Source organism: Mytilus trossulus, chromosome 7 (genome assembly GCF_036588685.1).
Source record: "Mytilus trossulus isolate FHL-02 chromosome 7, PNRI_Mtr1.1.1.hap1, whole genome shotgun sequence".
Classification (NCBI taxonomy): Eukaryota; Metazoa; Mollusca; class Bivalvia; order Mytilida; family Mytilidae; genus Mytilus; species Mytilus trossulus.
Genome location: NC_086379.1, coordinates 27,390,875 through 27,405,131, shown reverse-complemented (window position 1 = coordinate 27,405,131; position 14,257 = coordinate 27,390,875). Strand labels below are relative to the sequence as shown.

At 32.6% G+C, this 14,257-nt stretch overlaps 1 protein-coding gene across 1 annotated transcript in view; it reads left to right on the top strand.

Annotated features, from left to right (window-relative positions):
* LOC134726312 (polycystin family receptor for egg jelly-like) overlaps nt 1-14,257 on the top strand; it is a 97,025-nt gene that overhangs the window by 11,021 nt on the left and 71,747 nt on the right. The window contains exons 3-6 of the mRNA XM_063590713.1: nt 2,390-2,449; nt 2,874-3,004; nt 4,969-5,663; nt 9,401-9,588. Of these exons, the coding sequence (XP_063446783.1) occupies nt 2,390-2,449; nt 2,874-3,004; nt 4,969-5,663; nt 9,401-9,588 (1,074 nt within the window). The remainder of the gene's footprint in view (nt 1-2,389; nt 2,450-2,873; nt 3,005-4,968; nt 5,664-9,400; nt 9,589-14,257) is intronic.

Sequence of the window (14,257 nt, the reverse complement as noted above, 5' to 3'; positions counted from 1 at the left end):
TATTTTCGATTTATGAATTTGACTGTCCCTCTGGTGTCTCTCCTCCCTCACTATATTCAATATTCATTCTTAAAATGTTTTTGTTTTGTTTTGTTTTTCATACTAAAATAATCTGCGTTTTTGCTTGATAACTCGTAACAGGATTTTCCTTTTTATCTTGTTAGACTTTTTGACATTTAAAGAATAAAGTGTTTTAAATTAAAAAATAAAATAAACATGTACTATTAGATAAAATATAATTACCGTTATCACAGAACTGTCCTTCCTTTCCACTTCCTGTACAGTTGCATTCTGGTCCTCTGTCTGATGCACCTGCACATGGAAACACACCACATGCTGGTTCTACACAGAAACGTGAACAACAATGGCGGCATTATTTACTTATTTAACTGTACATATCTATTGTATAAAATCTATTACAGAGTATTCAACTGAAGATGCCTTCTAAATTTTTTTACGGTAAATATGACTGACCTGTCAAAATATAGAGATACTGAAGTCAGCTCTCTCCATCAGAAAAAATAAACCCTTTACAATAGTTACTACGTCTTTACTTTAGGTTCAGTATTGGTACCCGTTATGTTCTTTTTAATGTACGACCTTTTAAAATGAACCGAATACAATATCAGTATGATTATATCTTATTCGGTTAAACATGTACAAATGTATGAGTAAACTTAAAGAATTGTAAGATGCTGATTTGTAACTAAAATCTACGTATTCGTTATTTACACCTTGTAAAATAAAGTTTTTTTTTAGCTGGATGATAATTGCCAGGTCTTCAAATATTCGTACGTTACAATTTTCGTCAAATCATTAGTATCAAAGTTCAAGGACGGATGTCAGCTTTATTGCATATTATTTCTTCTGAATAATACAACAAATTATGAAGACAAGAAAAACTTTAATGATGTTTTTAGGTTTTAGGTGAGGTTATGAGAAAACTAATAAATCAAGAATTTAAAACTGATACTATAAGCTGATAGAGCATTCATTAAGGATAAAAAACTAAAAATATTGATAATTCATGGACCTCCTTTTCGAGATATTTGAGATTTAAAATATGGCGGGAAAAGACTAACTCTGACTTTTACCTTATATATGCATTGGTATTATTTGGGCCTCAGACAAAAATAAAGAAAATCAAGATTCTTTTAAAATTTTTGTAAATGACTTATCATGATCTATTTAGTCTTATATGAAAAAAGAGTTGGGTGTTATGGGGCAAAATATTTAACCTTATAGTATAAAAAACATCAAGGAGTCTAATCATTTGACACGAATTCTAAAACCTGACCTAAGTACACCCTTGAGACCCGGGATGAACAGTTGTTTATAAAAAGCACTTTAAAATATTAATTAGTTAATTGACGTGATCGATTACTCGACCGGTTCATTTGGCAGTTTCTGCTTCTCCATTAAGCAAGTGGTGGCAATAAGAAGATAAGGGAGATATTGGTTGGCTCGGAGACAGAAAATGTGTAGGATGACATTTGGTCTTGCGGACTGCTACTTTGTGAACTAGAGCGTTGACAATTTGTATCAGTGTGCCTGTTCAGTTAAAAGCAGGATTCATAGCCATATTGCTGAAAAAGTTTTTCGTCTTAACTATGCATTTTATATGACAATGGACGCTTAACGCCATTATCATTATCATTACAAAAAATAAACTTCTTATATTGATATAGTGAGCCAAAAATGAATATTTAAATTTTGAGTGTCACACAGTTTGGCCTCCATTGCGTCGCAAATGTGCGTCATATTAAAAACTCCCAAAAGAGATTGTAATAGGACAAGCAATTACAGCTATAGTTACTAAAAAGATGACATCTAATTATATTTCTATAGTTAATTTGGGTATTTTGGCATAGTTATTTCATCCATTCAGAATAGTAAATGCTGCAGACAAATTGTAGTCAAGTTACAAAACCAGGACAAGCAAAACGGTTGTTGCAATTTTGTTAGGTTTTTTTTAGGGGGGGGGAGGGGGAGATATATTATTTAAAGCTTGGAAAAAGGATATTTCTATATCATCGGTGCGTTTGGTGTTATTTTGGTTAAGATTTGGTACCAATAAATATGTGTTCTGGTTTTCCTATGTGTTTATTTTTTTCTACAGACTTGATAAAGTTTTTTTTCTTTTTATCGGTGTGTTTAATCACGCTATCATATATCTTTTCGTACAATTTTTGTTCAACTCCCTTGAACTCGGATTAAAAAGAAAAGAAGGCTCATGTCAATATTTGGCGACAAAAAAGTACGTCAGAATAACATAATTATATATCTGACATGTATAATTTTTCAATACTAGGATGATCTGAGGTCAATACTTTTGAGACATATTGAGAACGCGAATAATTATTAAACACTTGTTTACTCTATATTTTAGATACACCAAGTGTTACAACAGAAGACAGGTTGTCAACATCATCTTCTTCACAAAGGGAAGGTAGGTTCGATTTCAAATATTCTGCTTTTAATTTAAATACTGTTTTGTAGTCGCATATGACTAAATATACAGATGAGCCTTATCTTTAGTATAAAATGAATATCCTCGCAGTTGATTTAGGTATCTGATTCCACCTTTCATCACTGCAATATACATTCTTGTCTTCGGAGCTCAATTTCATTTCGGTGCTTTGTCACCATGGGAATGATCAATAACCCAATTGATATTATATGCACCTATCAAAATAGTACAAGGCGGCGAAGCTGAAAAGCTGCTTACCAATTAATAATTGAAATGGAAAGACATTCAATTATTCCTTGAACAATAGGTTTTAATTTTTTTTTAAATACATTTTTCCCTTAAACAATATAAGTGTAGCATATTCTTCTTTTAATCAACTTTGTTGCATCAAACTATGTTGTAGGTACCGATTTTGGATATACTACAACGTCCGTTTATATGAAACCTGACTGTTTTGAAAACAAAACTTTATTCGGTGCTAATTATAAAGATGAAAAAAATCCATTACCTATGCTGATAACGAATGATAATACGGTATGTTTAATTTATCTATATTCGCATTTAGTTAGGATCAGATAAAGGTTAATATATTTTTAGTCTAAACTATTAGGTATGACTTACCAGCCAAATAAGGGTCTGGGATGCAAAAAGGTACTACCTGTTTGGAATTCAATTTGTTTTTGATTATTGGAAGAGAAAAAAATATTATGAAGTTATTAGTCCCCGCACCAAAAAAGGAAGTCCAGGTGAAAAAATAACATGCCACATGTATAAATTCTTTGAATTCAATATCTGTCTTTAAAAGCGATAACCTGCAAATAATACAAACTTTCAAATCTCAATATTTCATTCATATATGATACATAATTCATCATTGAAAACATTTTCTCTTATGTTTGACATTAATCATCTCTCAATTGTTATCAATTTATAAAAATCAGACTTGAACTCGGTAATCCATTGTGTCCAATATTGAAATATAAAACGCAATGTATAAACGGTTATTGAAATGTATCAACATATACCCCGTCAACCCACTCACCTGCCCACCGTACAAACTAGAATTAATGAACGCATTCTAGTATTTTACTATTATTGAAAAATGGTGTGATTGTTCACCAATAAAATTTCACGCAGTCAAAAGGGCTTAAATCCCGAAAGTTTTTTTAACACTTATAGAATTTTGCTTTCAGAATTTAGCAATAAATTTGAGAATGGAAATGGGGAATGTATCACAGAGACAACACTCCGACCATAGGAAAACCAACAGCAGAAGGTCACCAACAGGTCTTCAATTTAACGAGAAATTCCCGCATCCGGCGGCGTCCTTCAGCTGGCCCCTCAACAAATATATACTAGTTCAGTGATAATGAACGCCATACTAATTTCCAAATTGTACACAAGAAACTAAAATTAAAATAATACAAGACTAGCAAAGACCAAAAAAGCGGCGGGATTAAACATGTTTATGAGATCTCAACCCTCCCCCTATACCTCTAGCTAATGTAGAAAAGTAAACGCATAACAATAAGTATTTTTTTAAATATGTACGTTTATGCCTACAATTTCATTCATTGCATGTGACACTATAATAGTCTCCGCTTTTGATAATCAAGGGGCCTTATGTTTTCCGGTCTGTACACCCGTCCGTTTGTTTGTAGCCTTTCTGTATCGTCCCATACTAGGTTAAATCTTTGGTTTACGGTAGGTTTAAGTTTTTATTTAGGATATCTTGTGGTCACATCAATTTGAAACCTAAATTCATGTTCACTTATGACTGAACTGTTTAATTTATATATATGCGAAAATAGGGTTTCGACCCAGATTTCATGGTTCATTGAATATGCAAATGTGATACAAATATTGTGCGATCAGAACATGACATTGGTTTTCTATGGTCCATCATTTTGTTTTGTAAATATTATTGGAATGACATGTCAGGAAAGCTATACAATTGTACAGTTGCAAAATTTCAATCATATAATAAACTGACATCTTTTTTAAGGATTTAATATATCGTCATTATAATGAAATGACATAGCAATGAAGTATGACCCCGATTAGAATCCGTTAAATATGCTTGTTTTAAAGTATTGTATGTTATCTAACATAAGGCAATGTAATAAAAAAAATTATGTAGCTTTCGGTCTTAATTTGTTGAGATCGGCTTTGTACACTGCACGTGCCAAAAATAAATCATCGTTGAAGTATATCATCTCTGGTGTCTTCTTCACACGATGCATGTGTCACAGAGAGTGTGTTTGATTTAAAGACTTCCCTGTGAGAGGATGGCTGCAAATAAAGTTGAAGTCGTAAACCGCACAGGATGGATGAATCTTGATTAACAATAAAACAAATAGCCCTCCAACTACTGCAGAATGTGGTTATTTATGAAAAAATATTATTGCTTTTAAAAAGTTCAAAGCAAATTGTTATTGTAGAACCGATCGTATTAAATATTTTAAATGGTTTGAAGTTGGGCTTTTTTGTGCTTTTAGATAACAAGCAAAGGTGTTGTAGCACTAACCTGTCGAAACAGTCATATGGACTACAACTGGTATTTATGGCGAAAACTTCAAAATGGTACATATATTGAAGACAAATATTTTCCTAATCCAGCAAATCAACCAAAATCTGCTGCAATCTTCTTTAGAAAAGAGTCGATACCAGAGGGACACTATTTGCTTCGAATGGTTGTTAATCTGACAGATTCTGGTCAATTTTTGGAGGACGAAATGTATGTGGAATTTGAATTACCGCCTATTGTAACAGGTATTCAAGGAGGCTCAGTAAGATATGTTAACAAAGATAACGATTTGGTTATAGATGCTGGTCCTGTAACATATGATAAAGTACAAAAATACAAAAGTGTACCTTTTAACTATGAATGGGTCTGTCGCAAAGGTCTTAACCAGTCACAAGTGGACGCAGTTCTTGGGAAATTTGGGTTACCGGTAGCTCCAGAAATTATAACCCTTGGAACAAGTTGCAATGAACCTTCATGGGGAGCAAAATGGACAATACCATCTGGAAACCTTAGTTTAGATACGTGGTATTTATTACATGTAAAAACCAAGAAAATAACAAACATAATGGATGAGGGATTATTAGGAAGCGCAGACATTATCAGATCAGCAACTGCTCTTCAAGCTGTAAAAGTGCAAATTGGGGACGCCCCAACGATTAACATACTGTAAGTATTAAAGGTTATATTAGAAGGTCTATATGCCATTTTGTTTTTCTTTGTTTTTATGGTAATTAAGATTATAACCCAATGTTGACTGCTGTACATTTTTACCTATTATGTCTGTTTCTTTTTGTCACACATCTTTGTCAATTTTATGGAATTCTATGCGACAGTCATATAAGTGAGAGGTTTAGCTTGATAAAATACCTGGTTAAATCCACCGTTGTCTACACGAGGAAATGTCTGTACTAAGTCACAAATATGACAGTTTATAACTTTTTATTTTGCCATTTGATGAGGGATGAGTCACTTTTCGTTTTGAATTTTTGATATTTTACTGGTACATATAAATGTTGATGACTCAATTTCGTTTTTAGTTGTTCTGATGTCTACAGGTACACATGTCGTCATTATTTGTAATGGTTTGTTAAGAAAATAATTTAAAAAAAAAACAACCTGATGAGGTATGATTACCAATTAGACAATCATCCAACAGAGACCAAAGAACGTGGATTTTAGCAACTATAGGTACGCCCTTCACCAATGAGACAATGTAAAACATAGTGTTACAGCCAGAAATCGCCTTTAAATTGTAGCCAACAAAAGACACACATCAATAGTAAAATTTAACAATATTTATTATACAAAAGTTTACAAGAAGTAAAACACAAATATTACTGTCAACTTAACTGTCAAAATATGAGTCCAATCTTTTATCTTTATCTGTATTTGGAAATCTTTGGGAATCAAATCTGAATAATACGTTCACTAATAAAGTCACAATCCAGTATGATTTTGTTTGTAGAATAAAAATGTCTATCCAAATGCTGTGAACACTAATATCTATCGATGTCTAAGTCTAAGTCTGAGAGTTTAACTTAAGTGTCTGTATATATATAGTTGTCACGGAAAATTCTAGAACACTCTAGAATGGAATGTCCTAGAAAGTTACAACGGAAGTTTCTAGTAAAATGTAGAATTCAATATGACTCATCAGATTGATACGAAGTACAATAAAATAAAACATCAAGAAAACAAAACAAAAATGACACAAAGTACACAGTCTAAGAATACTGGAAATATTTTAAAGCCAATTACAATAAAAATAATCATGTTTACACAGAATTATATATCAATCAGTTACTGTACACAACCAATGGATTTAATGTACAGACGTCATAAACAGTCTAAGAAAATCAGAATATTGTACTATTCCGAATACACTTTTAAGTGCAATGTATAAAAAGAATATTGGACCATAAGTTCACATAATTATTTTGTAATGCATATGTTGAAGGCCGTACTTTAACCTATAATGGTTTACTTTTTAAATTGTTACTTGGATGGAGAATTGTCTCATTGGCACTCACACCACATCTTCCTATATCTATAGTTATTTTTTTTATATATCAAAGACAACATAAATGTTGGTACCAATAACATGATTAAAGAAAATATTCAAAAAATTTATTTTAGTGTTAAGTTGTTAACTGTAAATGATAACTTATTCCTATGGATACGAACTGTGCGCCTCTTCTTACCGACCTCTTCTTATTTTCATATGAATCGGAGTTCCATCAGACATTTGTAAAAAACCAAGAAGATCAAAGGACCCAGATTATGTAATTTTACTTTCAGATCTATTGATGATGTTTTTTCCATTAACAATCCAAACTGTTCTGATTGGGTTTCATTAATACATCCCCATGTCATGTCTAGACATTAAAAAAACAACATATAATTCTTCCTCGGCTTTATTTTTAGACTGATATCTCGAATTACACATGCACAGTCATCCCAGTACCAGAATCTATGATGAATGAAACGATTCTAATTTTGAAATTATCAATTTTCCCACATCAGAAGCAATATACAAAATTCACCTGCATATGTGATATTCATTTCCCAACTTATTCGTTATAAACGAGCTTGCAGGTCCTACTTAGACTTTGTAAAACGTCACCAAAGTCTGAGCAGAAAATTGATGAACCAGGGTATGTCAAAGAACTTCTCCTCCTTCTACGGAAGGTACCGAGACCTTGCTTATAAATATTCCGCATCAACTTTTCAAATAACGCATGGTGGTCTTGATGTATAGATTATGCGAAGTGATGATGTTTATCATCAGAACAACGTGTTATACTGTTTTTTGTTTGTCTTTGTTCTATTTTTGATATTTCTTTTACTGTTTGGTCTGTTTTCTGTGCTTTTTGTTCTTTTATGTTAACTATGTGCTTGTTTTGAGATTGAGGCACAGTGATGACTGCTGTACCTATATATTGACTATTTAAACTATTATGTCTGTTTTGTTCACAAATCGTTGTAAATATAAAAATATAATGAAATTTGATGCGACTGTCATATAATTGAGAGATATAGCGCTATAAAACCAGGTTCAATCCACAATTTTCTACATAAGACATAGCCTATACCAAGTTAGGAATATGACAGTTGTTATCTATTCGTTTGAGGTGTTTGAGCTTTTGATTTTGACGTTATATTAGGACTTGTATCTAAAAATTGACTATGAGGGTCGGTTGAAAACATAACTTTGTGACATAAGAGACGATTTCAACTTCCCAATTGTTACATTTTCAATTCTAAACCTAGAGATACACATAATGAAGATGTATTCATCATTTCGTAAATATTACGGACGCCATCACGAGTTGGTTGACCATTCTGGACTATTCCTAATACAGATGATATCGGATACCTTTCTTCTGTCGTATCTACAATACCCCTTCCATTTTAACGAATGTGACTACCGAATTGGACTATTTTCTGGCTTTGTGACATCATCAGCACTACGACGGGTGCCACATGTTGAACAGGATCTACTTCCAAATCCTGAGCACCTGGAATAAACCCTTTGGTGGGGGTCTGTGTTGTTTTTGTACCGCTGATCTTGACATAAGAAAATGCATGTACCAGTCATCGCTGACCTTGACATTCGAAAATACATGTATCAAGTCAGGATTATGACAGTTGTTGTCCATTCGTTAGATGTGTTTTATCATTTGATTAAGGACTTTCCGTTTTGAATTTTCCTCGCAGTTCAGTATTTTTGTGATTTTACTTTTTGTTTAATAGGATGCACAAATAATTTCTGATAGAATCTAAATTTACGGGCTCTATAAACGAACTCCTCGTGGAAAATAGAAATCGTTATCCCGTTGTTCTGAAAGTATTACCAACCTTCTAATTTTAAATCAAATCAAATCTTTGTACTTTTATCGGAGTCTTTTTTTTACAGAAACCAATATGAAAATTATTTTGTCATGTATGCCTTCATAGTTTCATTGAAGTCATACATGTCACTGTAGTAACAAGCAAAACGAGCGAGTTAAAAACAATGTGAATGGAATTGTAAAAATTTTCCTACACGAGCTATTCAACCAAATTCCACGCGGACATAGCTACGATTTAATACATCCTAAGCAGAAAACGACCGAACCTTAAGGTGGTAGACCTAGGTTAAGGGAAATAACTCTTAAAATCATCAGTACGTTTGTGTCAGCTTTTTTCAAAAATACGTTCTAAGCTTCTAGGATACATAGATTATTTTTCAATTTGTTTCAGGTAAATGCTTGAAATACATTAATAAAACTTGACTATTACAAACGCATCACTGAATTAAAGAGTTATCTCCCTGGACATAGGTCTACCCCCTTAAGATAACAGATAATTAGGGAATTTGGGAATTTCTATAAGATTGAGTAAATTCGGAATTTTTATTTCAGATGCAGAAAGAACTGTCTACCAAAATTATCCCTAAATTCTTTACTGATCCTTAATGCAGATTGCCCAGAATGTAGCTTATCAGACACCAAGTACGAGTGGTCAATACTCGTGTTCAACCACACAACAGAAGTATTCGATAGTTTGAATTCTGTACCAAGAATCAACCAGTCACGACTTATAGTGACCAGTAAGTGACCTCCGTTGTTATATTAATAAAAACTTATTGCATTAAGCCTCGGTCACACCTTACCGGATAAGACGAACGGACGCCGAACGGATGAACATAAAAGTTGTCCGTTGACAAAATTGTTATCCGTTGGAAGTTTGTTGATGTACTGACCAACTAAAACGGACGCCTAAAGAATGCATAACGGACATGCAACGTACGAGAAACGGAGACGCACCGGACATAACGGATGTCGAACGTACATCCAACGGACGAGTACCGCATAAAACGGACACCTAACGGAAGCGTACCGGACAAAACGGATATACAAGATATACGAAAAAATTAAAGGCTACAATAATAATACATCTAAATCGCATTAATATTAAAAATGATCTGTGTAACTGGTTTTGGTTTGTTCTTCAAAATGCCGCTAAAGGGCAGTGTCTGACCTGAATAACAGCTGCTTGATAGTGAAGATGTGTCCTGTCTCTAGATCTAAGATTGATTATGAATAATAAGAATTGATAAACCTTAAGAAATCTGACATACCAAAAATCGTCATTTCTGACTAGAAATTTTAAATTGGCATTATTTTTTGTCCATCTGATGAGTGAATCCTTTTTCAACTGATTTTTATAGTTTGTTCTAATGATGAACTGTTATGATACCACTGTCCCAGGTTAGGGGAGGGTTGAGATCCCGCTAACATGTTTAACCCCGCCACATTATTTATGTATGTGCCTGTCCTAAGTCAGGAGCCTGTAAAATCAGTGGTTATCGTTTGTTATGTGTTACATATTTGTTTTTCGTTCATCTTTTTACATAAATCAGGCCGTTATTGTTTTCGTTTGAATTGTTGTACACTGTCTTATCGGGGCCTTTTATAGCTGATTAGGCGGTATGGGCTTTGCGCAATGTGGAAGGCCGTACGGTGATCTATAGTTGTTAATGTCTGTGTCATTTTTGTCTCTTGTGGAGATTTGTCTCCTTGGCAATCATAACACATCTTCTTTTTTATATTTATCCGTTTCAGATCCGTTCATCATCCGTTTTATCCATTACACGTCCGGTAAAAGTCCGTTTCACATTCATTCAACATTCATTCAACATCCGTTTTATCCGTAAGACGTTCGTTAGAAGTCTGTTGGTGAATTTATCTGCAAGACCTCCAACGGACACGTAACGGATACAAAACGGAAACGAAACGGACGAGTACCGTACAAAACGGAAACGAAACGGACGTCCAACGGATATTTTATCCGTTGGACGTCCGTTCAAAGTTTTAAACATGCTGAAAGTTTTCGACTGGCAAATCGGACGTCGACGGATAAAACGTACGCTTAATGGACATGCAACGGATATGGACGGACGCCTAACGAATAAGAACGGACGTATAACGAACATGAACGGATTGACGTTAGGTGTCCGTTCGAGCTATCCGGTAAGTTGTGACCGAGTCTTTACGGACATACAAAGCATGTTCTTTGTGCTAATAATTCATAGTACAAATTGTAATGAAATCTCAAAAAAACAACATTGTACTTATTTATGACCAATTACGTATACGCTTTGAATCTTCCTAAATTTCTTCAATTTGTTTCAAAGTTCTATCTCGTTGCCGTTTACACAAAATTTTAACTGTGAAAGCGCTTGATACTTTTACAGATTAAAAACGCTCACTATAACTCACATTACATCAGACTATAGCTATAGCCTTATAAATGCAATATTGCTGCGAGAACTACATTCAAAATAATTAGATACAAATTCGACAGTGTTAATAATCAGACGAACGGTCTTTCAATCTACTTCAACTTGAGTTCAAAGCAAAACTATTGAATTACGAATAAATTCATTAATGAGATAAATGCGAAAAGTTTTCAACATAATCCTAATGACGATGAACCTATAGATCACCGTACGAACTTAAGGGGTTACAGTACACATAAAGGAGTTAACTCTTAAAATTAAGCTGAGTGGTTTAATCACATACTGTTAGTTCGAAGAAATCAAGACTAGTGTATGTCAAACTGCTACATATATATAGGCAACCAAATGTTTTCATATTTTTGTACACAGATCAAAATAAATCTTTTTGTCAAAACTTTATTAAAATTAATAATGCATTGACTTCAATACAAAACAAAACAAACACACCTGAAAACAAAGCACACCTACAATGACGTTCACTTTCCCTGTAAAATTAAACATAAACGAAGAAACATCAATACCAAACAACATAAAGAAATCATCAGACTTAGAAAATTCTAGAATAAACAAGAAATAAGCTTGATAATGACTAGAAATAATCTTTGCTAAATGGCATAACAGGGCATATAACTAGAAACCATACCAGCTTCGGTTAGCGTGTGACAAATATACCTTTATTTGCATACTTTAGTGTTCAATGTTATTTGTATATTAGTTATTTTATTTTAAATGTTAGTTAATGATTTCTGGTTCAAATGTGCATAAAACAAGGTATTAAATAAAACTGGAAATGAACATCAAGTTTAGAAAACCTCCATTTCTTCTTACCTCTTAATTTCATGGTGTTAGTTCAATTATTTTTTAATTTGATGTAATTACCTTTTATTTCTGTTTAGTTGGTTTTTTTCATATTCAACCTATTAATAATGTTTTACATACATATTGTGCATTATAACTTACCTTAGGAAATAAATTACAAAACTTGATAGTAAGGCTTAACCTTTTCATGATTTTTAAACATGAAAATTTAGAAACTAAGCTTACTCCATGCATGCATGGACGAAGGTAACTAACGTTAACTTAGTCCATGCATGCATGGACTAACACAACAGACTTAGTCCATGCATGCATGCACTAAGGCAATTAACCCTAACTTAGTCCATGCTTGCATGGACTACCACAACAGACTTAGTCCATGCATGCATGGACGAAGGCAACCAAGGCTAACTTAGTCCATGCTTGCATGGACGCAGGCAACTAAAATTAACTTTTTTAAAGTTTGAAAAATTTATAAATGCAAAATATTTCAAAAAAATCAAATTTTTCAAAATTTAAAAAAAAAAAAAAAAATATTTAAACAAAATTTTCTTTTAAAATTTAATTCTTATAAAAATAAATGAAAAAAAAACATGAAAAATTTACAAAATTATATTTTTCCAAAATGCTGAAAAAAGTTTAAATTCCATATTTTTTTTTCAAAATTAAACAAAAAGAAGAAAAAAATGGTTAGTTATCACCACCAGATATAGGTACCCTTGGATATAGGTATAAATGCCACATGAGAATATTCACGTCTGCCAAAAGATTGGAATGTGTTCACATTTCATTTCAATGGTAAAAACTCTTCACTGAACAGATCAGTTGGAGGTGATTTGTTTAACATAACCTGGACAGTAGCTGCAATTAATAGTTCCTGAAAGTTCCTATTCATTTAGTAGTGGTAAGTGTTATTTTAGTTTGTTGTTATTATATCTGTAATAAACATGTTTTGTTGCACTATGATTTTTGCCTTTGTCTCAATAGCAGCCAACTTTTTGTATATATTGTACATGTACATGCATTTAGTCGTCAAATCATCAACCCAACAATGTAAGATCTGTAAATTTGCTTTCATGCCGGGATTCTAATCCATGCTACTGAGATATTGTGACACCAAATCTGTACAATTTTTAAACACCAGAGAAGAGCAGATGATTTAAACACTTTTGTGTAATCCAGCATTATATAAGATGTTTTTGTATCTAATGTTATTATTGCAGTTTGAGCATTTAAAAACATGTTCATTATGTCCATTGGTTGTGTTTGGTTGCTGTCTGCCATATTAAATGGATTTCCTTTTTTTGTTATTTGCTTAAATTTGTCTATTAGCTTTCTCTTTTGAAATTTAATAAAAACAGTTCACAAATTAAGTGTGCTGGGCTTATTTTACTTAACCTTCATCAGAAACATACTAACAAAAATCTGAAAGCAAATGATTTAGATAGCATTATCTTGGGACTTAATAAGCCCATGTATAACGATCTTTAAACAGGCTTTTGCTCATTGTTGAAGACTTCAGGTGACCTGTACTTGTTTACATCAATGCCCTACTATGCAGGGATAGTAGTTGTCTCAATTGCAATCATTCCATGTATCCTTGCTTTTGTATCATTTAAAGACTTCAATTCTTTAAATCATTTCAGTTAACACATTTTAATTTCAAAACATTCAACAGATATTTCCAAATAACAAATTTTGTAAACAACAGATATAATTGGTAACTGGTAATTATTTTACAGTCAATATGTTTTTATATTTATCAAGAGGCATCATAATCATGTTCATTAAATTCTTTCCTTGTCAGACTGTTACTGATCTCAAAACCAGTGAAAATTGCAAGTAGCTTTTAGTTTCTAGTAGTACTATTTTGATAAGATGTGTAATTTTTCGTCATTTCTTTTGATGTTCTGTCATATCCAGTCAGACTATTTCACATGTTGAACTTTACTCACAATTATATTTCATCTGTAAATGCTAAATTATGCAACTTCTAATGCAGGGAGACATGAGGGTTACTAATTTTTTAAATGTATAACTAGTATTTATCTAATACAGTATATTTTTTAATATCAAAATAAAAATAACTAAAACTGAGTATTTAATAACAATATTTATTTGCCATTTTTGTTTTGTTTTCCGTTATCTAACTTAAGTTTGC